At 36.3% G+C, this 25966-nt stretch overlaps 1 protein-coding gene across 1 annotated transcript; it reads right to left on the reverse strand.

The window, feature by feature from the left end:
* Positions 1-130: 130 nt before the first annotated feature.
* Positions 131-25966, reverse strand: RFTN2 (raftlin family member 2). Its single transcript, XM_072419157.1, has 9 exons — positions 25586-25966; positions 12705-12888; positions 12275-12326; positions 10251-10518; positions 7918-8121; positions 4812-4933; positions 3988-4091; positions 2040-2124; positions 131-1096 (listed from the first exon to the last, which is right to left on the reverse strand). Exons 1-9 carry the CDS (start codon positions 25722-25724, stop codon positions 833-835), a joined length of 1422 nt encoding a protein of 473 aa, XP_072275258.1. The 5' UTR covers positions 25725-25966; the 3' UTR covers positions 131-832.

Below are 25966 nucleotides of genomic sequence, written 5' to 3' on the forward strand. Positions count from 1 at the left end.
AACCTTGAAGAGATCTGGTCCAGGATTCAAAACAATGGAAATAACCTTAAAGAAAATCTTTCCCAGTTTTGTGGATGAACCCACTTTAATGGATGAAATTTTTTCCTTTTCGCCTTGGGTTGTTAAAAGGGGTTTTTTACCCTTCCTTGTAAAGGAAAAATGTTGAGTTGAGGTACACTTTAAGTAAATGCAGACAATAGGTATAAAGATACATACTACAATACATTCTTTCTGCTGCAGCACATAGAAGGTTAATGTATCCACTTAGATGCATTAATGTTTCCATAAACAAACTCCCTAATACCTTTAGGTCTATATTCAGATTGGTGGTGAGGTTGGTGCTAAGGTTGTGGTGCAGTTACAACTTCTTCATACCCCAGAACTGCTTCCTCAATGCGGAAGCCAATAGATTATAATGGGGATGGCAGGTCTGAACATAACCTTAAATGTGTGATCTGCCCTCTCTAAAATATTATATGAATTGATAAAAGAGGGTAAACATCACCTCTGAGAGCTTGCTCCTGTAGTCTGTGCCATCACTAAGTCCCCTTTGTAGTCCAGTAGCCAGCATTGCTAATATACAGTCTCACCTCTTTCTCCTGTTTAAACCTATAAAAAGAATTCCCCCTCCTATTCCTAAAATTTGCAGTGCAGGCACTTCTCTTGGAAGCTTCAAACTCTTTATAATTAGTTAGGACAAGTTAAAGAGTTGAACTAACAAATGATCTTCTGACTTCATAGGAAATGTTTTTGTATTCCGCCTCCTTTGAAGATACAAAACCACTATTGTGGTAGGAGATGATATAGAATTAGTTGGGTTTAATGTCTATATTCACATACAGGTGACCTGGGTCACAGCTTCTTCTTGTTCATACTGTACATCATCCAAATCTCTCAGCATACTATCATTGCTGCTGAAACCAGAAAAACTTCCAAAATTCTGATGGCTATCTGTATTCCAGTACTGCTTGGAAGGGGACAGATGTAATTCATTTAAAGGTTGCCCAGTTTCAAAGCTTCCTGGAGTCTTCAGTCCAACGCTTCTACTGGACTTATTATTTCTCTCTTCATTTACGGTGTGCCTCACAGGCTTTTTCTGCAAAATATAAAATATCTACTTAGTGGAATGAGAAACCCACAAGTGTTGGTATTGTATTTAGGATAATTCAAGCTTAAGTTTGAATTTTGGGATTTTTTTGGTACCTTTTAACAAAAACCTCATATTTGTAAAAAATCACATTAATGTACAATTCCAGAATAAAAACGATAAGATACAGAGCTTCTATACAAACATCAGCTAGTCACACACTATTTTAAAAAAACACAGTGCTTTATGAATTCTTAAGAAGTATATTTCATGCTTTTTATTCTTTTGTCTTTACGCGTTTCACTAATAGTATTTATTAAAATGGCCATGTTTTGAATGGCGTTACAGACACCTGTAGGTTAAACTCCAATAACAAATTTTACTTCCTTATTAGTGAATCATTGGGTGTTAATTCGGGATCAGGCTTAAAGCCCCAGGGCATGTATCTTTTAAAGCAAATCCGCAACGGGAAGTCATCTATGTGTGTTCTCACAAGATCATGACAAATGTGTTATTTTAAGCCCAATTTTAATGAAATAAAAAATTTGTAGGCTCTAATTTTTAACAATTCTGCTGCCTTACTATTTAATACAATACTTGCCTCTTATTTGGTGCACTTCCTTTAAAGACTCATTATTCTATCATCCAGAACTATACCACTTACAGAATGAATGATGCCGTGCATCATCCTGTTTCTGTGAGTCCAGGCTATCACAAGCAACCACCCTATGAACCATCACAGACTACTGCACAACATGGTGCCCACACATGGCATTACCTAAGCTTCACTTTGCCTAGAAGTAAGGACTCCCTACCTTCAACACTAGAAGAGAAGAAGAATTACTTGTCATTTTAATGCATTTTAAAACCTGGGACTAAGCTTTACACTTGAACATGAAACATATCTTGGGTTCAGTCACACAATACAATTTCCACTTGGGTAATCACTTACCTCCGGTGACTGAACAACTGGATGTGAATGAGGCATAGCAGATCTTTGAAGAAATATGATCTGCTTTGTAGTCAGATTGCCTTCACTACAAAAATAAATAGATAGCGTTAGTTGCCTTATATTTATATTACTGTATATACTTTAGGATAAACTAAAATTTCTTTGCCCTTAAAATTCCAAAAGAAAAAAAACGCCTCATTTTCATGTAATTTCATGTAAAGTGTATAATAAATGCCTGTGTTTGTTACACACTTTACATGAGGACACAGCACCATCTACTGGTGACATATATCTATGCACAATCCTATCAGTATCATTTAGAAGCAAATGACCCATCACAAGCAACTCAAGTACAAAATGCTTTAACCTGTTAAAAACTGTACATTTTTATACTGTAAACTCCTGTGAAACATGTTAAACATTTCACTTTTAATTAAAGGTTTTAAACATAACACACCTTGGATTTAATGATTCACATTCACATTCTATTGGCATATGTATCAACTACTCATATGTTTATCTGGATTCACAATAGGAAAGACAACACAGGAATCGACATATATAGATTACTGTTAATGTTAACAGTGATGGCCACATTTTTTGCCCTAGGTTTATACTCGAGTTAGAAATAGAGAAGAATCTTACCTCTCAGGTATTCTCAGGTAAAATAGGTACATTGGTTTATGTTTGAGTATAAAAAGTATGTAATATTTAATTCAGTTTATTACATATATATACTTTACCTTCCTACTAATGTTTTTTTTCTTACCTGATCTGGTCTATTAAAATATTTTATTGAACCTATTATCTGATGTCCTAACCTTTGAACAAGTCTTTGCATTTGGTTTGTATTGGATTTGAGGCTGTTGACTTTTATTCCAACTTAAATGTAAAGCTTTGTTCTATGGAATATCAATTTGTGTGTAAGGATAAAATAATATTGCTTGCACGTGATTGTAGTATTTATATATTTACTGCTAACTACAGCAATGGCAATGTAGCTTACTACAGCAATAGCTAAGTACACATGGAATCAGGGCTCATCTACTAAAAGGTGACTTTTTTTGGATACCCTATTTTTAGAAAATGGGCGAGCAGATATAAATATTAGCACTTTTTGCAGATTGCCTCTTTTATTGATTTTGATTTTGGATCTTCAGATAGCAATAGGTACAACTAAGATCAGATGTGTTTTTTTATCACCACTTTGTCCACAATCACTACTTTTCAGAAGTGAGGATTGAGCCACATCTGTAAGTATGGCTTGAAAGTGGTAATTAGTGCTCTGTTCATAGAACGTTTGATGACAATAAAGGCTTTCTTGTGTTGCCCTTCTTTAAAATTGCAGCTAGAGTATTTTGTGTTTTTTAAAGAATATTTAAAAACATGTACAGTATATATGTTATAGTAACAAATATACCAAAGTACCAAAAAATTCACATAAAACCAAATATTTGTATGGGGAGCAAGCAGGTAAACTTATTAATAATTTTATATTTGTTTTGTTTTAATAAAATGTAAATGTATTATGTATTTTTTCAATAAGAATATGTCTATTCAAAGAAATTTTACTAAACACAGTACACAGTTTTGCTGGATAAACAGCTTCTACTCCTTAAAAGCTGAAATCTGGTCCAAACAAATACAATTTAAATACAGAAATACAATTAGATGTGTATTAGGATTAAATTTGTGCTTTGTGTATTATTTTTACAGCTTCCTGCAGCAAGCCAACATGAAACAACTCCTACATTATGCGCCTTATTTATTAAAGCTCTCAAAGGCTGGAGAAGATACACTTCCATCAGTGAAGCTGGGTGATCCAGAAACTTGGAATGGATCTGGTCCAGGACTGAAAACATTTGCCAACAAATAGAACATGACCTTCAGGAAATCCATTCCAGGATCACACCTTACTCCAAAAATGATAATAAAAAAAACAACCTACCTGTTATATTTAACTATTGGGGTAGGTATGACACACGTAAGGCACCATCCAAATTCAGCCAATGTGTGCAGCAAGGGACCATAGTCAGTTTTAATTTCAGAGCCCTGGAAAAATATTTATTATTTAAAAATGTACAAGCTTTAATGATCAAAAGCAAAATATGCAGTCATAATACAGAAATGAAATAAATGGAAATTCTAAATGAGCATCAATAATGTAAAAATTGTCCATCAAGTTCAACCACTGGGGAAATAAACATATTCCAGATATAAAACCCTATTATTATTAGAGATAACAATAATGTAGCATATGTGTGGGTCGGGGTGCTATGTTTTACTCTCTATGTATATGCACTTCTTTTAAAGGAGATCCTTTATTGTTTTTCACATAATTTCTTAATTTATTATGTTCGGGACTAAAAAGTAAGATTGTAAAGAAATAGGTAGATGTGTTTTTGTGAATATTTATTTTTTTCTATACAGCAGATCGAATTTTAGGCTTTTTTTTTTTTTTGCATTTTCCCACACCTTCCTATCATCTTTAAATAGGTTAAACTGGAGATCTGTCCCACACATTTCTGAAGGTTGCCAACCAAAGTTACAATGGCAGACAACTGATAAGATAACTATTGATGTAAAAAAAAATAACGATCCCTTGGTCTGGGAATCCTTTGTCATATTAATTTTTTGTTCATTTTGACATGCAAATATTGTAAAAACTTAAACTACCCCAAAATATTTTGTTACCAATTTAACATATTTTACTGATAGTAGAAAAGACCACATATCTGAGGAATATAGAGAAGAACATATAACAACTGTCACCTCAAATACGGTCCATTGTTCTACTATAATTGCATCATTTCCTTTGCTCTTTGATCCTGTATGTTGGGCAGCTTCGTCCTCATAGATAAATAATCCATCCAATGATTTTGGTGACAGGTCTCCTAGGAAAAGAGGAAAGAGCAATTTGCTTTATATTTAGTGAACTTAGTCATGTTTTCCCTATCCAAGTTTAAAATATGTATGGTGCTAAAAAGAACCCAATTAAGTGACACAATGCCCAAAGTGTTGTGTTACAATCACACTGCCATTTAATCAGGATATCAGCTACCTAATCATATGAAAGATCAAGCTTAACTGTACAAAGTTTTTTTTTTTTATCAGGAAGGAAGCTGAAAATGGAATGTTACTGGTGATTTAGCTTCCCTGATTTTTGTTCCCAGTAAGAATTAAGTTATCATCAACAGTCTGTTTATTGTTAAATTGTATACTTTTTATTTTGTCTGGTAAAGAGTAACATAAAAAAGCATATTGCGTGCATTACATTTCAGCATATGGGGGAGAGGAGTGTATTGAGTAGTTTATTTGTTCTATTTAGTATTCTTTTATTTCCATTTTTTTGCTTTTGGTCCATATTTGTGTAATGGTGTTTTTTTATTTTACTTTTGTTCATACTCCTTAAAGCAGAACTAAACTAAAACTAAAAAAAACACTTACACTATATACACTTACCTTTACGCCCACAGATCCCTCAATGGTGCTGGTCCTTCCCTCAATCCGGTTCTACGCCGTCCTGGAATTCCTCTTCGTTCTGGCACATAGAAAGCGCCAGGCACCCCCATCTTCTGTCTTCTCTTACGTCTTTTTCTTTGGTCTTTTTTCTACGTCACCTGATCTCGCACTGCGCAGGTGTGAGATCAGGTGACGTAGCCGCTGTGAAGGGTAAAAAAAAGAGTGCCAATCTCACTGCACATGCCTGACATCGGCATCTCCTTCCTCATGGTGGAAAAAAGCCCCTGATTTCGGGGCATGCGTAGAAGGAGCAGCCGGGGAAGCATGTCAAAGGTATCCCAGGAGGCTCTGTGCTCCCATTAAGTCTTGATCACTGCAGAAATCAAAAGTTAAAGGGGCCGTGCTGCACCCTTTTGCACTTAAAAAAGAAAACAACATTTACCCTTCTATATAAAGTAAAAATGTTGAGTTTAGGTACACTTTAAGGAGATTAATAAGTGGCTGTTTTTGGCACAAAACCTGGTCCAGGATAGCAGCAAGGCATTTTCAGAACCTTATTTAACTATTTAAATATCGTTACACATTCAAAACCCTACAAATAAAATATCAAACAATTCTACCTTTATACTTCTGTAAACAACTAATTCCCCTGACCCCATGGAGAGGCAAGAAGGAAGACAAGGTTATAGTCCTGTCATAGGGTCCCCACATAGATCTCCACAATGGAGCTAGAATAGCCACCCTGGGAAAGGAAGGATGTTATTCTCAGGATTACTAGGCTAAAATAAAGTAGAATAAGCTTGAGAAGGTAAACTAATGTAGTCACCACGTCTAAGGACTTTATAGCCTTGTGGTTTGTTCCATGGGGCAAAATTGACTAGAAATAACTTTCCACTGTTATCAGCAAGTCTTGAGATAAAACTTCCAAAATAGAAACAAACCACAACTGCATTTAATAAATAAAACTGTAAGGTGTAAAGTATTTGTAACTAGGCCATGAGCATTTTAGTATTTAACTTCTCCGACCAAAAGTAAATTATTTTTGACCATGCTGTCACCTGTAGCTGTAGGCACTGCCGAAAAAGCCACTGAAAGTTCACTGAAGTTGTCTCTGAGTTGCTTAAAGCCACCTAATTGTTCAATTATTATTATTCTTCCATTCATTCCCTCATTAGCTCACCCAGCTAATCCTCCCAGAGTCCCTAACCCGTGTTCACATTAGAGAATAAAAGGCTGTAATGCTGCCAAGTCACAACTAGGAGAAGCTGAGCAGGAAAAGAATGGCAGCTGACTGAATGACTACTTCTCCATTTCTCCATAGTAGTTTTTAAAAATAAAGAAACCCCCTCTCATCCCAATGTGAGATATGTACTGTCACCGCCACAAACATCCCCATCCCTTCAGGTCTGAATTAGACCAATATTTCCCAACCAGGGTTCCTCTAAAGCAGGGGTCAGCAAACTTTTTGTACTACTAGGCCATTTCAGGAGGTGAAGAAGGCATACTAAGCCAGAAGAAGCAAGGTGTCTAAGGAAAATTTTTTTTTCCAACCGTGACTGCAAGTGAGCAGCCTCATTCTTCCGCACATCCACGGTGTAGTCTCTGTACGTGTGCGCGTGCATGGCATGGAAATGCCCCTTGAGATTCGACCGCTTGAAAGTGCTGTTGATGTCGTTGCACACTAAACACAGGGCTTTGTTGCGTTGGACGAAGAATAATTGGTCAGTCCATTCGGGGTTGAAGACACAACGTTTGAGGTCAACCTTCCGGAGACTGGTAGCTGCGCATTGCTTCTGCTCTTTAGGCCCAGTAATTGGGGTTACTGTGCGGGAACTCAATGATATCGATGATATTGCGGGATCTTGCAAAAAGGCGGCAATTCATTTAAGCCGGATCCAACAATAAAAAACTAGGGGGCGTTAGGCCGGACTGGAATACTGGCTAGGCTGTATCCCGCCTAAAGGCCGGAGTTTGCCTACCTCTAGAGGTTGTTTGGGGTTCCTCGAGAAATTTGTGCCTCTTACGGTCAGCTTAAGTGACACCAATGAATGTAGGGGGCATTCTTCCCACTGACCACCATACTAATGTCCTTTGGGCTGAGCATATATTAATTATAGCATGGGTTCCCTGAAAATCTGAAAGGTATTTCAAGGGGTTCACCCATGTAAAAAGCTCAAGAAATAAGGAGTTAGAATGACACAGCACATGGATTTATTTTCAGCATACATGCTCTGGGAGTTGTATAAACCATAAAAAAGAAAACACACTAACTTTGATTCAGCTTTAAGCTAGTTTACTGCTTGTTGGAAATGTTTAATTACTTGAATGTCAATGCTTGCCCGTAGATACATTTTAAGTGCTTAACAAACAAACTGTAGACATGAACAATAGGAATGTAAAATTGAAAAACGCTTACCTCTTAATGTTTCCCAGTGAACAAAAGAATCAATTAAAGAGAAGCCTTGCTTATAATAAAAAGTGGTCATTTCCAGCCAGTCAGCTTCAAGTGCACTGATGGTTGGGCCTTTTCTACAGATCTTCATGGAGAGGTTGCCTTCAATATATTTGTAGCAAGCTAGCTCATCATCCAAAGCATTAAATACAGCATATAATGTTTTTCCTAATTACCAAGAAAAAGGAGAAATTTAGAACATTTTCAGTGACCTATTTCATATTTATGCTTTTTTTCTATTTCCATTAAACCTTCCAACATATTTCTTGCATCATTTTTTACTAACACAAACACAAATGCCGTAACCCTGAACTCTATAACTGACAGGGGAACTACTGCTTACGCCTTTTAACTCATTCAGCTCCCTGAAAACACCCCACAGACGTCCTTTCATTTCCCTCTATAATAAGCACATGAGGTTCTGTACCAGATTTTTGTACAATATTTTTCTATAATTAGATTTATTTACCCAATACTGTTAAAATGAATGGATGCTTCTATTGGCTCATATTTATTCTTTTTACATTTGTCCACCAATGGCAGCAGAGAATTATGTATACATAGATGCATTTATCTAATAGCTATATGGATGTCATAGCCATAATGATTCCATAAAAAAATTTTTTCTTTTAACGAAAATCTTGTTTTAATTAAATGGTATTGGGGTCATGTTGTGTAGTTAGTTTGAATGCAAATAGTGTTTATTGAAGTTCTTTGAGAAATTATAGTACATTTATCTGGGTTTCTATGTACTTTTTGATAGTGATTTGCTAACAAAATATGAATGCTCATCTTGGGCAAAAAACTGACACATATACAGTGGTCCCTCAAAGTTGTTCATCATAAAAGATTGATGAAAGACTGATCAGGAATGACCACTGGTAACTTCTATGGAGGAGATCACAGTGTGTACAGTGCTCACTCATTCATCTGTCACTGAAAATGATCATGAAAGATTGTTTCCAGCAAAAATTATCTGACATGCATCAGACATCTGTATGGGGCTTTAATTATTACTAGGCAGATAGAACTTTCATTACTATAAAATATAAGCCAGTGCAAATGGTTCACCTATCCACCTAGAGAAAATATTTTAAGTATTATTAGCGCCTTTCATAGGGTTTCTTTACTGCTGAAGACAAGTAGTGCCTTTTAGTCAACAGAAATGATATCTCATTTCTTTTCTGGTAACTATAAATGAAATGGGAACAAAAAAAAAAAAATATCCAGGCAGAGCTTCTTAATTCACTTTTTCCCATCCCTCATTAATACCATGGCCAATTCTTTCATCTATGCTAGCTCTGTGACCAAGAAAAAACACATTGACTTTGGTAGGCAACAACTTACTGTGAATCCAGACCTGTTTACAACACATCAGACCATTTTGTAATTCTATTCTGTAGACTTATTGGCCCTGATTTAATAAAGCTCTCCAAGGTTGGAGAGAATACACTTTGATCAGTGAAGCTGGGTGATCCAGCAAACCTGGAAAGGATCTGGTGCAGGATTCAAAACATTTGCTAGCAAATAGCAAATTATTTTAAAAAGAAATCCATTCCATGTTTTCTGGATCACCCATCTTCACAGAAGAAAGTATATTCTCTCCAGGCCTTGGAGAGCTTTAATAAATCAGAGCCATTATGTGTAAAGTATACCAGTAATTATTTAATGTGTACTGGATTTTGCAGAAATAGCAAGGAATCATATTTGTTGAATGATTTCTAAAAATGCCTATTTATTAACACATTGAAGATAGCCCAAATAACTATAGTTCATTGTATTTAGGGGTAATCAGGTGATTGTTAAGAGTAATAAGTATTTTTTTTGTTCTGCAACCCTAATGCCTCCAGGGATTGGCCATTGCCTGCTGCCCCTGTTTTATTAATCCAACAGAGTTTTCCAAGGTGTCAATGCAAGCATACAAATAGTGACCCTTGGCTCCATATACCCTGTAGTTTACGGAATTGAAAAAAATAATAATAATAAATATAATTTTCTTTTGCCAAAAAATTCAATTTTTATAAAAAAAACAAGATAAAAAAAAAATCCAGGCTCATAAATTCCAAATAAAAAATGCTCATCTCTGCTATAATAATAACACTGTACACATTTATAGCTGACCCATTTAAAAAATTCCATCATGCATCAGTTTTCCTTCCCATTAAATCCAACTAATCAGGATGTGGATCCTGACATATTTTTAAAACATTTGAATTAGCACCAATATACTTTGCATTTAATAGCCAGGGCAAGTTGCATTCTCAGTTTGTTCTGGATGCTACAAAGGTAGCTATTACCTTGACATTTTCTTGATTTATGCAAACTGCCCTCTTCATAAAATACAGAGTCTTGGAAGTGTTCACTCCCCGGATGGATATCTTCATCTATTCCACTTTCAGAGGATTGGCCACTTAGAGTTCCTTCTTTCCGATTTTTAAAAGCATCATCAGTGCCATTTCTGTTCTGCTCTGAGCTTTTTACATCTGCCAAAGTATTTGTGGTCTGATGAAAGTGCTTTGTTAGGAATCCAATGAACCGCATTCCTTTCCTGGATGCTTCATTGACCTATAATACAAAATGTGTGGTTGATAATAAAAGTATGAAATTGCAGCTACAAACAACAACACAACAAAAGAACATAAAGAGCTAAAAAATAAAATGAAATCCTTGCTTTAATAATTGAAATCTGATTTTAAGTCACTTGTGCTTTGAATATTGAAAATAACAGAATATGTTCAAAGAGCAAACAATTTTTGGTTTGAAACATTTTAAGATTTGACATTACTTATTACATACATACAAATTACAAAAATATAAATCCTACTGTGATGTTTCCCTAAAAAGTTTTATCCAAGTACTACTAAAACTATGTGGATGCAATGGGCCTGGCTCCCCACATAGATAAAGTGACAAAGACATGCATGCTATTTGCTGGTTTACCAGGTTAAAATAAAGAAGAATAAACAGCAAAATAATGCAAATGCTAATGATTAGCAGAAATATAATTATTTATATTTATTTGATTTGGTTTAAATACAATTTGCCTATGATCAATCAGAACCCCCAGATCCTACTCATTAATTGGGCCTGATTTATTAAAGCTCTCCAAGGCTGGAAAGGATACACTTTCATCAGTGAAGCTGGGTGATCCAGAAAACCTGGAATGGATTTGGTAGGGCTGATATTTATTCCGCCTATATTTTACTTTATTTGGTTCCTTTCTTCCTCCCTTATAAATCGGCTAATAGAATTTTTAGGTTGGTATTACAATGCTTATTTTAGATTCAGGGATGTGCTTCCCTATGCAATGTAGGCAAATATTCTATTACAAAAAACACATTTTGTATCTATGTAACTGTATCTAAAAAAAATTTATTATCCAACTGTTCCAGAATGCAAACACTACGGGCTCTATATATAAAGCAGTGAATCTGCGATTCACTTAAACATTCCTTGGTGTAGATTCTTCCAGGTCCATGTGTTTCAATGGAAGTAATTGAATCCCCACCAGAGGATGTTAGAATCACTTTTTTATGCATAGGCCTCTATGTATTTCTTTAGAACATAATTATAAAATGTGTGTTTTGCAACTGAACTCTAGAGCCCAATCTGTGTAATTGTTTTATAAACAGCATCATGACTAAGGCTACGTACACACGTCAGATGATTCTCGTGTGTTTTGCAACTGAACTCTAGAGCCCAATCTGTGTAATTGTTTTATAAACAGCATCATGACTAAGGCTACGTACACACGTCAGATGATTCTCGACTGATAATCTCCTCAGGGCTGATATCGGACAAGAATCTGGTGTGTGTACAGCCCTCCTCGTCCGGGAAACCGTCCTGGCGGATCCACAGACAATGGACGAGGAACGATCGTAATGAAAGTGAAGGGGAGAGAGCACAGCGGGGTGCTGCTCTGTCGGTCTCCCCCTCCCCTCTCCATAGAACAGAATGGTGATGTATGTACAGAGCTCGTTCATGTATCATGCAGTCATTTGTCGTTGGAAAGGATCTTAAAATATCCTTTCATCTGACAATTATTGCACGTGTGTTCCCAACCTAAGTGATATAAATAAATAAATTGACCACATCTCTAATGTTCTGCTGTATCCTGTAATAAAGTTTTGTGTTGTTGAAAATAATAATAATTAAGATATAATGATTGTTGTTATATTTTATTTGTGTTTATGCTACTATGTAACCACCTAAATATGTCATCACGTTGTGATGCTGTATGTGTTTTATGCATAATTCACAAAGAAGAATTAAAATATTCATATATATCATCAATGTGCCATAGTCATCAATGCACACTAACATGTAGGTTTTGTGGGTTAGTATAATAGAAATGGAACTTTGATGGACTGATCCTTTAAAAACAAATATTAGCTTATTGTAATTGCTGACCTGCCTTGTAGAACTACTAATCTGTCCAGCTGTCATGCTAATCCAATGACTTTGGTACTGGCCTCAACAAACTATGCATATCAAGATATCTGATTTTACTCCATCTCTCTAATGGCATTCTTCCAAATCAATGACTAGAAAATAACAGCTTCTAGAGTAGGAATGACAGCTTCTGGATCAGCGATTAGTGAAATTTAAATTGTAATTTACATGCTGGTACCTAGGGTTTTATTGTAATGTGTGTATTAATGATTACACAGCTTTTAATACTTGTTACCCACAGAAATACCCTACACACAAGTAAACGTTATAACCTGATGGATGGTGAAAAGGTTACTTACCTTAATTTAAGTCGATATAGTACTACTCGATACAAGTAACTAATAGGTAAGTGTCTTCTACGGCCACTAGACACAATAACTGGATGGACTGCACCAACGGTATAGCCTCTTAAATAGTATTCTTCCACTTTACTTGGAATTTCAAGTAAGGATTTTATCCTAATTACATTGAGATTCGAGGAAGCTAGAGAAATAATAAAAAAAAAAAATAGTATTCTTCCACTTTACTTGGAATTTCAAGTAAGGATTTTATCCTAATTACATTGAGATTCGAGGAAGCTAGAGAAATAATAAAAAAAAAAAAGATTAATTTTATGTAAGGATAAAATAAGAATACTATAAAAAAAAAAAGTTGTCATATGGAGTCGTATCATTTTGTCAAACTGGCATGTGCGTTGCAGCAATCTTAAAGTTATCATAGACCATGGGACTGATTTGTTAAAGCTCTCCAAGACCAGATAAGATAGACTTTCATAAGAGAACCAACAAACCCTGAATGGATTTCTAAAAAAAAAAATTTCTATTAAGTGGCAAATGTTTTTTTTTGTTTCAATCATTTTTATTGAATTTCAACAATATAATAACACATGAAAAGGGACCCAAACAAAAATAAACAGGGGGCAACAGGGGCCCTCGTATACAAGAGTATAACATACAACATAAGTCACTTTTCAGATACAAACCAATGTTAATATATGTTAGGGACAGCTATAGGGAAAATCAAGGGGGGGGGTACAAGGAGGCGTAGGGAAAAACATATGATGCAGAACCAAACTTACAAACTAAATAATAAAATATAATGAAATATAGTGAAAAACGGAGATCCAAGGAACCATGCCTGTGTGCGATTTGCACACAACTACGGGGGGTTAAAAACCTTTAAAGCCCCATTATTACTCTCTATAATCATCCAAGGTGGCCCTTGGTATACCTCTAAGGCCCTCGATTGGGGACACATGGGGAAGTATTGGGGTAGGTGTAGGTGTGGGGTTATGTGCAAGGGAGTGCCTGACCGGCCTGTTCCTTACATATTCTTCAAGTGGCAAATGTTTTTAATCCTGGACCCGATCCATTTCAGGTTTGCTGGATTACCCAGGTGCTGCCATAAAAGTCTTTCCTCTCCAGTCTGGGAGAACTTTAAAAAATCGGGCCCCATATATGACAATGGGTGATAGGACCACGTCACATGAGCAATCAATAGGAGACTTCCTGCCAGTCAGTATGAGATTGCTACCTGGCTATTATGATAGTATTCTTCCACTTTACTTGGAATTTCAAGTAAGGATTTTATCCTAATTACATTGAGATTCGAGGAAGCTAGAGAAATAATAAAAAAAAAAAGATTAATTTTATGTAAGGATAAAATAAGAATACTATAAAAAAAAAAAAGTTGTCATATGGAGTCGTATCACTTTGTCAAACTGGCATGTGCGTTGCAGCAATCTTAAAGTTATCATAGACCATAGGACTGATTTGTTAAAGCTCTCCAAGACCAGATAAGATAGACTTTCATAAGAGAACCAACAAACCTGGAATGGATTTCTAAAAAAAAAAATTCTATTAAGTGGCAAATGTTTTTAATCCTTGACCCGATTTCAGGTTTGCTGGATTACCCGGTGCTCCCATAAAAGTCTTTCTTCTCTAGTCTGGGAGAACTTTAAAAAATCAGGTCCCATATATGACAATGGGTGATAGGACCACGTCACATGAGCAATCAATAGGAGACTTCCTGCCAGTCAGTATGAGATTGCTACCTGGCTATTATGCTTGGCAAAGAAGCAAAGAGGGTCCAAAAGTAGAGAGTTTTTTTGTCTACCTCATAAACTGTTAAACTGTTTCAAAATTTTTTTTACAAATAGTTGAAAACGTGCACATTTTGCAATTCAAACATAAATCACATACAATAAATTGTATACATGGAAGCTTGAACAGAATAGGTCATCCAAACAAAGCTTGTCTAACACAATTATCCAACGCGTTGTGCAGGTGTACCCGCTTCTTCAGGGGATAAATGACAAGCATATGACACCTTAAAGATGCTTATTGACCATACCATGTAAAGAACACCAGTGGATTAGGAAACAAAGGAACTGGATATCATCTATTTCAGGGGTGTTAAACTCAAATACACAAAGGGCCAAAATTTAAAACTTCAACAAAGGAAATTTTTCTCTCTCATTAGATATAAACCCTTTTCATATAGAAACAAAGAGGTTTTGCTTCACATTCAATCTGGAACAAGCTTATAACAAGCTGGAACAAGCTTATAATAGAACAAGAAGCATAAAAATGTTTTTAATTAAGAAAAAATCTTATGCCTCTTTCTCTATTTGTAGCCTTCTGAGTTAAATTTCAATGGTAACCTTTTTGATCAGGCTAACAATAATAATAACAATATTCAAGTCCATGCCTTGGAGTAGCAAGGAAAAGTACAGCTGAGGGGGAGTGCTGGAAATGCCAGACGTGGCCAATACAGAGCTAAATCTCATGAGTGGCCCGCCGCTGAAACTTCCTCTTCATTGAAAGGCATTATTTGCGTCTAAAAAATGGGGGGCCACACATAGGCAGAAAGCCCGCTGGTCAATAGACACGAGTGGTGCCAGGAATTGTAGTAGCGGCGCTTTTTAAATGCAGCTGCGGGCCAGCTGCAGTTCATATTCATTTGGATTCCTTTGGGGGCCAAAAAAAAGGACGTTGGGGGCCAGGATCGAACCCTTGAAAGGTACTTGCAGTTCCTTCCGGGAACCCCTATTATATTTAATTTATCCACAGCTCACAGTACAATAATGTGGTGGTGAGTTGGAAGAATGCCTCTTAGTTTCCTGGCCAGTGGGAAAAATGTCACCCTTACAGATAGCCAAAAAGAATATTGGCTTATTTTATTTTATTTTTATTTTATTATTGGATAGCTCATTGCTCAAGGAACCCCGAGCAATTTGGAGGAACCTTGGTTGAGAAAACAGTGCTGTGTGTAGGCGTATAGGAGAAATCCTAGAAGAGCATTTTATTTTAGGATTATAAATTTAGCTTTAAAATCCTGTTAGGGCATGTGCTTCTTTCATTGCTCCCATCTGTCATTCAGTCACTTAGTTTATTTTCAGTCAATAGTTTATTGTGTATATATTTAGCCATCATACTTCTATTCCTTTTGTTGCTGGTCTGCTAGTATGACTCCATACAGTGTAGCTCTCTGGTTACATGAATACATGAAAATCCAAAAAAGAAAAACTAGACATTGGGACTTTAGAAGTATTACCAATCACGCAGAACTTATTTATTATGTTGTTAATAAAAACATGGAAAACGTTTTACATGTGTCAATTGAAATCAAAATAAAACAAATATGCAATCGTATTACAAAGCCATGTGATGTGTAGTCTCAGATATGTGTTCTACGCGTTTCGCATAACAAGATCGTCTTCATTAGGGACAAGGAGACATCTATGGTTATATGTAGTAGGCACGCCTAAATAGAATTGGGTGGTTCCTTCACAGAATGGTAATTTGGAGGGACCAAAAACCACACAGCAGACTGTAGGGTGGGGTTAGGCTCTTCAAGCAGAGGAAGACAGCATCAAATCTCTGCCAATAATTAGCTTCAATTCCCCAATTAAAAATGAGTAGAATTAGTATCTGTATGGGTGCCTATTGCTAGCGTTATCTGCACCTCCACATTGCCAAAATAATTTAATCAACAAGGCATGATTCACCATACATTAATTGTTGATCAAGGGAAGAGGTATACTTGAGATACATGAATACAGGGCCGAGAAATGACAAAAGTCAGCTGTAAGAAATATAACAGTGTTCTGCTGACATTCTGTTGTTTTACAGTCACATATATGTGTATATGTGCATGTCTGTGCATTCTACTAGCTAATATATACTTTTAGTAGCCACCACCAAAGAAAGTGCTTGGGGTGTTATTGGTACACAAATTTGCAGCTTTGTAAAAGTCCCATGCCTTCTAGAGCCTAACTGTACTTAAATTGTGTTTTTTTGTTTTATAATAGTAACTTCCTGTATAAATTCAGCCAACAGTGCAGGTGGGTATGAGCCAACATGTTTTAGCTGTGCCTTTGCCATTTATAACAAATTGTGCTTTTTTAGGAAACATTAGCTTTGCTAAGTAAATGTGCCCATATTTCTTTTTTAGTAATGAATGAACATCTGTTTCATTGTGTTACCATATTGTTACACAGCGCACGTACGTTCTGATTGTAGGCTGTTCAGGAAATCTATTATTATTTTTCCTGGACTGCAGAAAGATACCTAAATACATTCAAGAAATACATTTATGGGTACTGTTTGACCTGCCCAAGGATTCCTCCTCATCCAGTCTTATGTTTTACAGACTTTTGCCCAACAGAATAGGCAGATCTAGCTCTTCCATTGCAACTTCATATCTACATAAGCAGGTAAACACCCCTAGCTTTTGGTTCCTTCTTTTTATTGTCTATGCTTGGAGTGCCTGCCATACTAGCCTCTCTTTTCACCTAAACACCCCTAGCTTGCTAACTGGACAATGAGGATTTGATTTTTAAAGCTCCCCGAGACTGGAGAAGATAGACAATCATGGGAGAACCTGGATGATCCATCAAACCTGAAATGGATCTGGTCCAGGATTGAAAACTTTTGCCAATTAATAGGAATATGATTTTTTAGAAATCCATTCCAAATTTGCTGGATCACCCAGGTTCTCTTATGATTGTCTATCTTCTCCAGGTTCGGGGAACTTTAAAAAAAAGTCTAATAGAGTCTAAATAAGAAGCAGGAAAACAATTAGGCTTACTTATTGCTTTCTCTTCTCCAGAAAGTGTGTTCTGCCAGTACATGTGCACTGTGCCACAAGCCAATACTGTGGCTAACTTCAGGTAGCCCAAGCCCCCTGACAAAGGTTGTTACTAAAGTAATGAAACATATTATCAGGGAGCAATAAATATGAGTCCCACATTGTACTTTATCATTGCACTCTATCATAGAGCCTAGCTGATGTTCCACAAAAATTGAGCGTCTTTAATTCTAAAGTTCAATTCCAAGAGCCCCGGAGGAGGTGGACTTTCAGTGGCGGGTAATAAAGCATTCAGCTGCTGTTAAATATGGGATACCAATTTTTATTAAATTCAGATTGTGTAATTAAAGGGAGCCCCAGCAGGTGAGTCATACCATCTAAGGAGAAGGAAGTTTCCAGTAAATCATTGATGAGAGCATTTACCATCCTCCAGTAGGGTACTATAAGTGGGCATGTCCAGAATATATGGTAAAGGGTACTGACTTCTGATGGGCATCTCCAACAGATGTTACTGACAGCAGGGAAATACATACTTCCATAGTTTCTCCAGCAGTTGAATGACTGCAGGGTGGACCAGGATGGAAAGGGGTGTAAATGCTTTACATAATAATACTTGAAGAAGTCTGGGACCCCCAGATCACCTCTTTCTCGAAGAAAAGCCTGGGGAGGAAGTGATGTTTGTGTCCCCAAATGAAACATATTGTTGCAGCCTGCAGTTTTCCAAGTACCAGACGTGGGACAGGGACAGGAAAAGTGGCGTGCACTCCCTGGTTTTTCATACAGAGTGTTAACCACTGATATGGGTATCGGGATTGAAGCTGATCTAACAGGGGAAGAGGTAGGTTATTGGGGGAGCTTATGTTTTTGATGCTCTATGAAGGTTGGGAAGAGTAATTTGGAGATTTGTGAGTGTTAATAACACATTGTCCGCATACAGTGCTATTATTAAGTATTAGTATGGATAGGTACCCTCAAAATATCTGGGTTCCTGCCAATAACCATAGTTAGTGGCTTTAAACATAGAGTGAACTGGAAGGGCCACAAAGGACACCCCTGTCCAGTATCATTCCATATATGAATAGTAGGGGAGTTTGCATGTGCAAGTCTAACCTCGGCCATTGGTTTAGAGTAAAGGGCCATGACTGCTTCAAGAAAGGGACCCTGAATTCCTATCCATTTTATCATTTGCATTAAGAAGGGCCAGCTGAGGTGGTCAAAAGCTTTCTCAGCTTTTAGGCTTAGTAGCAGTGCTCCCTTCTGAAGTTTGTTCAGTCCAACAATGTCTATTGTGCGCCTAGTGTTGTCCCCTAATTGTCGATGTTATAAATCCAACGATCCACAATGTTATATATCCAACGATCCATAATGTTATAAATCCAACAACATTATAAATTCAATCGGATCCCTAGCAATTACCCTGCAGAATCCTGGTAAATATTTTTATATCTGAATTGAGAAGGATAATGGGTCTATAGCTAGAGGGATTGTGTGGATCCTTTTCTGGTTTCAGGAATACAGTTATATATGAATGTAACATGGATTGAGGGATTGCTTTCCCTTTCAGGAAACTATTCAATAATGTGGTTAGGTGAGGAAACGATGGGGGCAACTTGTTTTATAATAGTTGTATGATAGACCATCTAGGCCTGGAGCTTCCCCAAATAGGGTAAGACTTTTATAGTAGCTGCCACTTCCTCGGACGTGATAGGCTCATTAAGAGCATCAATGGCAGAAGCATCTAAAACAATTGGTAATATATAACAAATAAATACTCATGTATGTGTGCTGACTTTCCCAACTGGTCCCTCAATTGAGCGTCATGCATGGATGTTGTTATAGTTTTAATATTCAAAATATAACTTATTAACTTATGTCTTTAAACATTCAAGATTCAGCAAAAGTATCTAATAATACTTTAGTAACAATGTCTTTTGTAAATTTTTAAATTGTTGTTCTGATTATTGTTTTAGTATAAACTACCACTGCACTGATTGGGGAAATACCTTAACTGTAGTTTACAGGAAAAGACAGGAAAGCACCCTAAAACTTCAATTGAAAAGAGTATAACAAAACAATAAGAAAAAACAATGCTGGAATACTCTTTTTTCATTATTTTGGGTACTGGCACTGATGTACTGGTCAAAATAATTAACAATGATGTACAGTTGGACTTTTTTTAACATATACCGCTCTTTTTCTAGTAATCCTGGATGCATAACCAACTAGATCTTTATTTGTATTGCCAAAACAGAAGAGAATAAACTTGCAATTAAAAAATCATTAATTTGTGTAGATTTATGCTATTCTGTTTTTCTTTACCTACTCTACCCAAAATCTTTGAGTCACCCAACCCATAAAGAGAAGCAGGTACCCCATACATTTTAAAAACTGAGGGTAACTAAAACCCAGGTCCCCTTACTACTATATTACAGTTTTGCAATTGCTAAGCAAAATTGCAAATTAGATTCCATGTGTTATAGCACATACATTTTAAAATTTAGCATCAAGAAAAGTCCATTTTTATATATAAAGTAAACTTCACCATATTGACCCAAGTACTATGCAATCACTTGTCTTCAAACTTACCAAATCACTGCCATCATCTCTTTGGAAAATCAAGCATCAAACTTTCAGGCTGGATTCACACATATGACTGCGGTTACACGCAATATGTGTGTTGATGCTCTGAACTGCTTTCCAGGGCTAACCTAATCCTATTATCACGTTTTGGATTGGAAATTGATCGTGTTTTGAAAAATCGAACTTTCGGGTTGGATTCAAGCCTATGTTTGCACTTAAGAACATTATGTCCATTGACGCTCTGCAGTGGCTTTCCTTTTCAGTATCACCCTAACATATCTTACCAATGCACATTAGTTGCTATGCACTATACACAGTAACACATTACTGTCCACTGTGTTGTGCATGTCCATAAATGAAAATGGCCTGTCGAAATGCAAAACATGGTAACATGCAAAATACAGTGCTTGTGTTAATGCAACATATTAGAGAGGACAGGTGGGAATCCTGCATCAGATCTGACATATATTTAGGTCTATACTCAGTAGTGTTAATAATGTATCTGTTTTTTGCCATTGAAACTTTTATAATCTACTCTGTCAGCTCTCCTTTAAAAGTTGCATGGTGAAGTTTACTATATATAAAAAAATATGTACATTACGAGATGCTACATCAGGACATTTAGGCTATGCTCACACTGGCCATAAGGTTTTCGTGCAGTTACCGCTTTCTCATGGCCATGAGGTTGTGGTTTGGTTAGCGCTTTGTCATGGCCATGAGGTTGTGGTGCGGTTAGCGCTTTGTCATGGCCATGAGGTTGTGGTGCGGTTAGCGCTTCCTCATGCCAGGGGACCGCTGACTCTGTAGCTTCTCCCAGCGGGAGCCCATAGAGAATAAATGGGGGCTGCAGTGTGCGGTACTAGTACTAATACTAGTAGCCACTGGCTGTCAAAGGTAATATTGGGTCTTTAGGGATCAAGTGTGTGAATGTGAGTGTTAGTGACGGAGCAACATGCTGGATCACTTAATCACCCCTGAAGGTATGAACCTGTCCTCATGTGCTTTTGTGCTGTTTTAAAGTCACAACAATTTACTTTTCAATTAGACATTACAATAGCATAAATTATATCTAACTCTAAAAACAAATATTTATATATTGCAGTTTGCCAGATCATTATACTATAGCTATAGAGAATTAGCTTTATCACCCTAGGACAGGGCTACAAAATGCATACCCCTTTATTTTTCTCTTTAACATGGGTGGAGGTATTTTGTAGCCCACAAAGAGAGGTAAATATGATGTAACTAGGATAATAGGATTTCTGGCAGGAACAGAGCAAAAGGAAGCAAATAGAGAAGTTCATTGTTTTAGTGAACATACAATTTAAACTGTGTGGTCACTTAAAATATACTAGCTTTTCAGTGATTTATTAGTCTGTTAAGAATAAAGGGTAATAGTTATCACAACAACATAGTATCTTTGCATGTCATTCTTTAAATTTACAGGAAGGAATAGCACAGGACGGATGTGTAGTATTGTCTGAGCTGTAGGAAGCTACCGTTTCCTATCAAGGAGCTTGACTTGTTTAGTAAATTGTCTGCCTCTGGTTCAATAATTAAAGTTCAGTGCAAATCTAGTAGTAGGCAATTTTTACATGAAAGAATTTATCATGTTCAATATTTTATTAAGCATTTTTATCTGTATGATTATCAAATCACTAAAGATGACTTAACCTAACTGAGTAGTAATGACAAGGAGATTCACACAATGTTAAGAAAGTTGTGGCATTCTAAGACTCAAACAAGTTTTGCAGTCTCTATACCAGTTATGAAATACAGTCAATACTGAAGAAGTTTTATACTTGGGGTTTCCCTTTCGGTATAATACCAGCCTTGTTTTTTAATTTTGCTAGCCTTTCCCCTTTAAAGATATGGGAAATAAGTACAAAGCAAATATTTTGCTGAGACTGGGTTCTGCTTACATTCCTAACTTTGTTGGTCATCCCTAATTATCAGGTTTATGGGAAAGCGATTTCTTACACATTCACAATACATACAATTTTCCAGTGTTGGCTTGCATATAACTGAATCATATTTAATGATTAATCCCTGCAATAATGCTTTAACTTAAAAAAAAAACATCTAGAAAGGTGGCCAGAAGGGAATATAGTAAGAATGTTGACAATGGTCATGTAAGGAGATTTTTCTTGGGTTTAGCAAAGGAAAGAGAATTTTCAAAAAATCATTAGCTGCTGGACAAATAAGGCAAACCAATAATATATATATATATATATATATATATATATATAGTATTTAGGTAAGTAGGTTCCTTGGGTATCTGCACACTCAGGAGAACACATGCAAGTAAATAAACAAGAAAAGAAAGACTAATTCTTTTCCAACAACAAAACTCTTCCCTAGAGACAATCTATCTACAGAGTTTAGGCAGAACATACTATCTAATGAAAGATTGGTTTTTAACATTTAGGTCCGCATAGGGAACTCTGTCTATAACGGGGGAGTGCTGAGGGCGCCAGTTGTCTTGAGGAGGAAACAACAACATTCGGCGTGAAAATTCATTTAACGCTCAACTTTCTCCTTAGTAGGATCCTTGGCCAGGATCATGGAAAAGACTACAAACATATGAACTATTCCTGCTGTTAGCAAAAGTATGCAAATGACTGACTTCCTAGAAATGTAGTGTCTAGTACAGCAGTTTTACAAACAGATTTTTTTATATAGCAGTATCAGTGTTGTTATTCAGGAATAACTCTGGCCAGTTTATTCAGGCAGGTCTTGTTTGTTTTGGATCTGTTGGATAATACCTCTCTATCACAACTTTCAAATTATAGATTCTTAATAGAGTTATGAATGCAAGAAGTGAATACGCAAATGTGTTGTGATTCTGAATGAGAAAGGGCAAGCACTACTGACTGGATTGCAGCTCTTGTGATCAGAAAATTACAGCTGATGTGATCTTGAAATCCTTTTATAATGATTATTATTAATAAACAGGATTTATATGGTGCCAACATAATATGCAGCGCTGTAAATTAAACAGGGGTTGCGAATGACAGACAGGTACAGACAGTGACACAGAAGGTGGCGAGGACCCTGCCCCGAAGAGCTTACAATCTAGAGAGTGGTAGAAGTATCACACAATAGGAGGAGAGATATGTAGATATAATGCTTAAAGTAGACCTCTCCTTTGGCTAGGTAAAGTAACAGCTCTGCTTTATTGGGGCCATATACTTCTTTTCTCCACTCCTTTATTAGCTTAATGGGAAAGAATAAAAAAACAGTACTTTTAAATATGGGGGAGCATATGATTCACTTTTCTGCCTTCCATGTGACAGCTCTGATGCTTTGTGATTTTCCAAACCCCTCAGCCATATGTAAATTCAAAGTTGTGGCTTAGGGCCTGATTTTTTAAGGCTCTTCAAGGCTGGAGGGGATATACTTTCAACAGTAAAGCTGGGTGATCCAGCAAATCTGGAATGTATCTGGTCCAAGATTGAAAACATTTGCTAACAAATAGCAAATGGCGCTTTAAGAAATCCATTCCAGGTTTGCTGGATCACCCAACTTCACTGAAGAAAGTATATCCTCTCCAACCTTGGAGAGCTTTAATAATTCAGGCCCTTAAGCTGCATGCACACGTGCAATAATAGTCGTTGGAAAGGATCCTTCACGATCATTAGCATTAAGATCTTTCGTCGTCCATCATCCGTAGATCCGCCAGGATGGTCGTTTGGACGATGGACAATGGGTGCTGTACACATGCCAGATTCTCACCCAATATCGGCCCTGAGCCGATTATCGGGTGAGAACCGTTGGACGTGTGTACGTAGCTTTAGTCTTCATTTAACCCTCAGTATATGCTCTCCCAGTTGCCCGAAGGAGTAAATCAAGAGTAAAAAAATGAAAAAATAATTAACTTTTCTAGACTTTTATGCCTTCGTGTTGGCTTTAATAACACAACCGCTGTAAGAAAAGGGCAAAAAGGTGGGGGAAAATGTTAATTTATAAAGATAGATGTTTGACAGAAAAAGTGGAAAGTTTTTGGGTCCAATCAACAAATGTTGGCAACACATCTGCAGTGAGTAAATCTGCATTAAATGATATTAGAATTACACGAGTGAAATTGGATCAGTTTGCTTGGTTTAAGAATGAATTTGAACCATTTAACTGCTATAATTTTGTTTTTAATAATATTGTATGAATCAAAGGCATTTCAAGAGCAATTTCCTATCACTGATAATTAGCAAGTCTGAAATCTTATCTAGAGTACACCATCAAAGGGAAGGTTCTTTGTTTAGACAAGGACAATCACTGACTAACTTCCTGAACATCACTTGTTGACAACACCCTGGACATGTGTGAGTGCCAGTAGTCACAGGAAATCTAGGGCTGCTGACAGTAAGCTTGACAAAAAGCTTAGCATCCGCTTCAGGAAAGCACGGGGAGTGTAAATTAACTAAAATTCACTTGGCCAAAGAATGTACTCACATTACTTAAAAAATAAAATGACCTAAATTGCTGGTATGCTGTATATTATATAGGAGAATGTTCAACATGTGTACTATAATTTTGTTTAAACATACATTTATCATCATCAGATGCTAAACAGATTACAATTTAGTTGGTACTGGAAAAAAAAGTCTACAAAGATTCAATTTTAAGTTAAGGCAGGATAAAAGGCCTGAGAATTTTTACAGAACAGAGAGGCCTATGTTCCCAGAGGGCAGCCATCTGGCCTTGTTTATTTGTGTTTTCAACTTTGTGATCTGGTATTTCACTATGCTGCTTGGCATCCTGGAGACGGGAGGCCTCCGCAAAGCATGCTCTGCATAGAAAAGAAGTGAAAAGCGAGGGAAGAGAGCATGTTATTCACTGTCACCTCAGTTCCCAAGCTCTGCTAAACATTTCACAATGTATTCCTAAACTGTTCATTTAAACTGCAAATAATTACTTTACAGAAACTTTGTTTTTCATGATTGAAAAAAAATCTATGTAGCAAAAGAAGCAAAGAATTGTCTCTGGATGTTTTATGTTTTACTTATGGAATACCCAGTATTATGTTTAGTGTCACAAATACGCCTAACTGTTCATTATTCAAAAAGTTTTAAATACATTCACATTTCATATTGTGGAAGATAATATAGGATATCATATTAGTCATACAATTGTATGACATGTATGATTGTAGGATTTAATATAGGATTTCATATTAGTCATACCATTGTACAACAGTAGAAATTTGTGTATACAAAAGAAAAAAAAACAAACAGGATTGCAATTTCTGAACTATAAATGTATGTGTTGTTTTACAAAGTGTGTATGTGTGTCTGTGTGTGTGTATATATATATATATATATATATATATACATATCAATATATATGTATAAATATAAATATATATATTTACATTTATTGATGGGAAATTCCAAACCCATGTTTGGTTTTCTCTTTTGTGGGATATATATATATATATATTTATATTCAGTGAACATCTCAGCATTAAGGAATTGCAGCATTCACATTATGATTGCATTTAAATTGTACATACCTTCTAAAGAAAAATCCAGTAACACATATTCATAGGCCAGGTTGCTTTTTGTCTCCACTTGTGGCCTTTTTAATGTTGAGAAAATTTTTCCAGGGCTGTTGTCATCAGAATCTTCAAGTTTCCTTAGTCCACACCCCATGGTAAAGTTTGCATTCAATAAACTTTTACAAAAGAAGATTTAGCTGACCACCCTGAATCAGACCTCTCCAATGTCTCATTACTCATCTTCCATATTGGAAAGCGCTAGATTGTGGGAATAACTTCTGTTCATATTTGGAGATATGGGCTTGTCCTGCTTCCCATGCAGACTGTGCAGTAGAGCTCTTAGATTCAGCAAGACAGACACTGAAAAGAGTTTAGTGAAGACTTTTCATGCCACGT

The sequence above is a fragment of the Pyxicephalus adspersus genome, chromosome 7, assembly GCF_032062135.1.
Source record: "Pyxicephalus adspersus chromosome 7, UCB_Pads_2.0, whole genome shotgun sequence".
In the NCBI taxonomy this organism is placed as follows: Eukaryota; Metazoa; Chordata; class Amphibia; order Anura; family Pyxicephalidae; genus Pyxicephalus; species Pyxicephalus adspersus.

Bases quoted from the DNA above. Each gene is read 5' to 3' on its own strand.
- RFTN2 (XM_072419157.1), bottom strand. From the start codon at position 25,724: ATGGGGTGTGGACTAAGGAAACTTGAAGATTCTGATGACAACAGCCCT. The intron at 10,519-12,274 runs GTTAGTGTGCAT...TTTGTATTATAG, and splicing joins CTAACCCACAAAACCTACAT to GTCAATGAAGCATCCAGGAA. The intron at 2,125-3,987 runs GTAGGTTGTTTT...TTATTTTTGTAG, and splicing joins CCAATAGTTAAATATAACAG to TGAAGGCAATCTGACTACAA.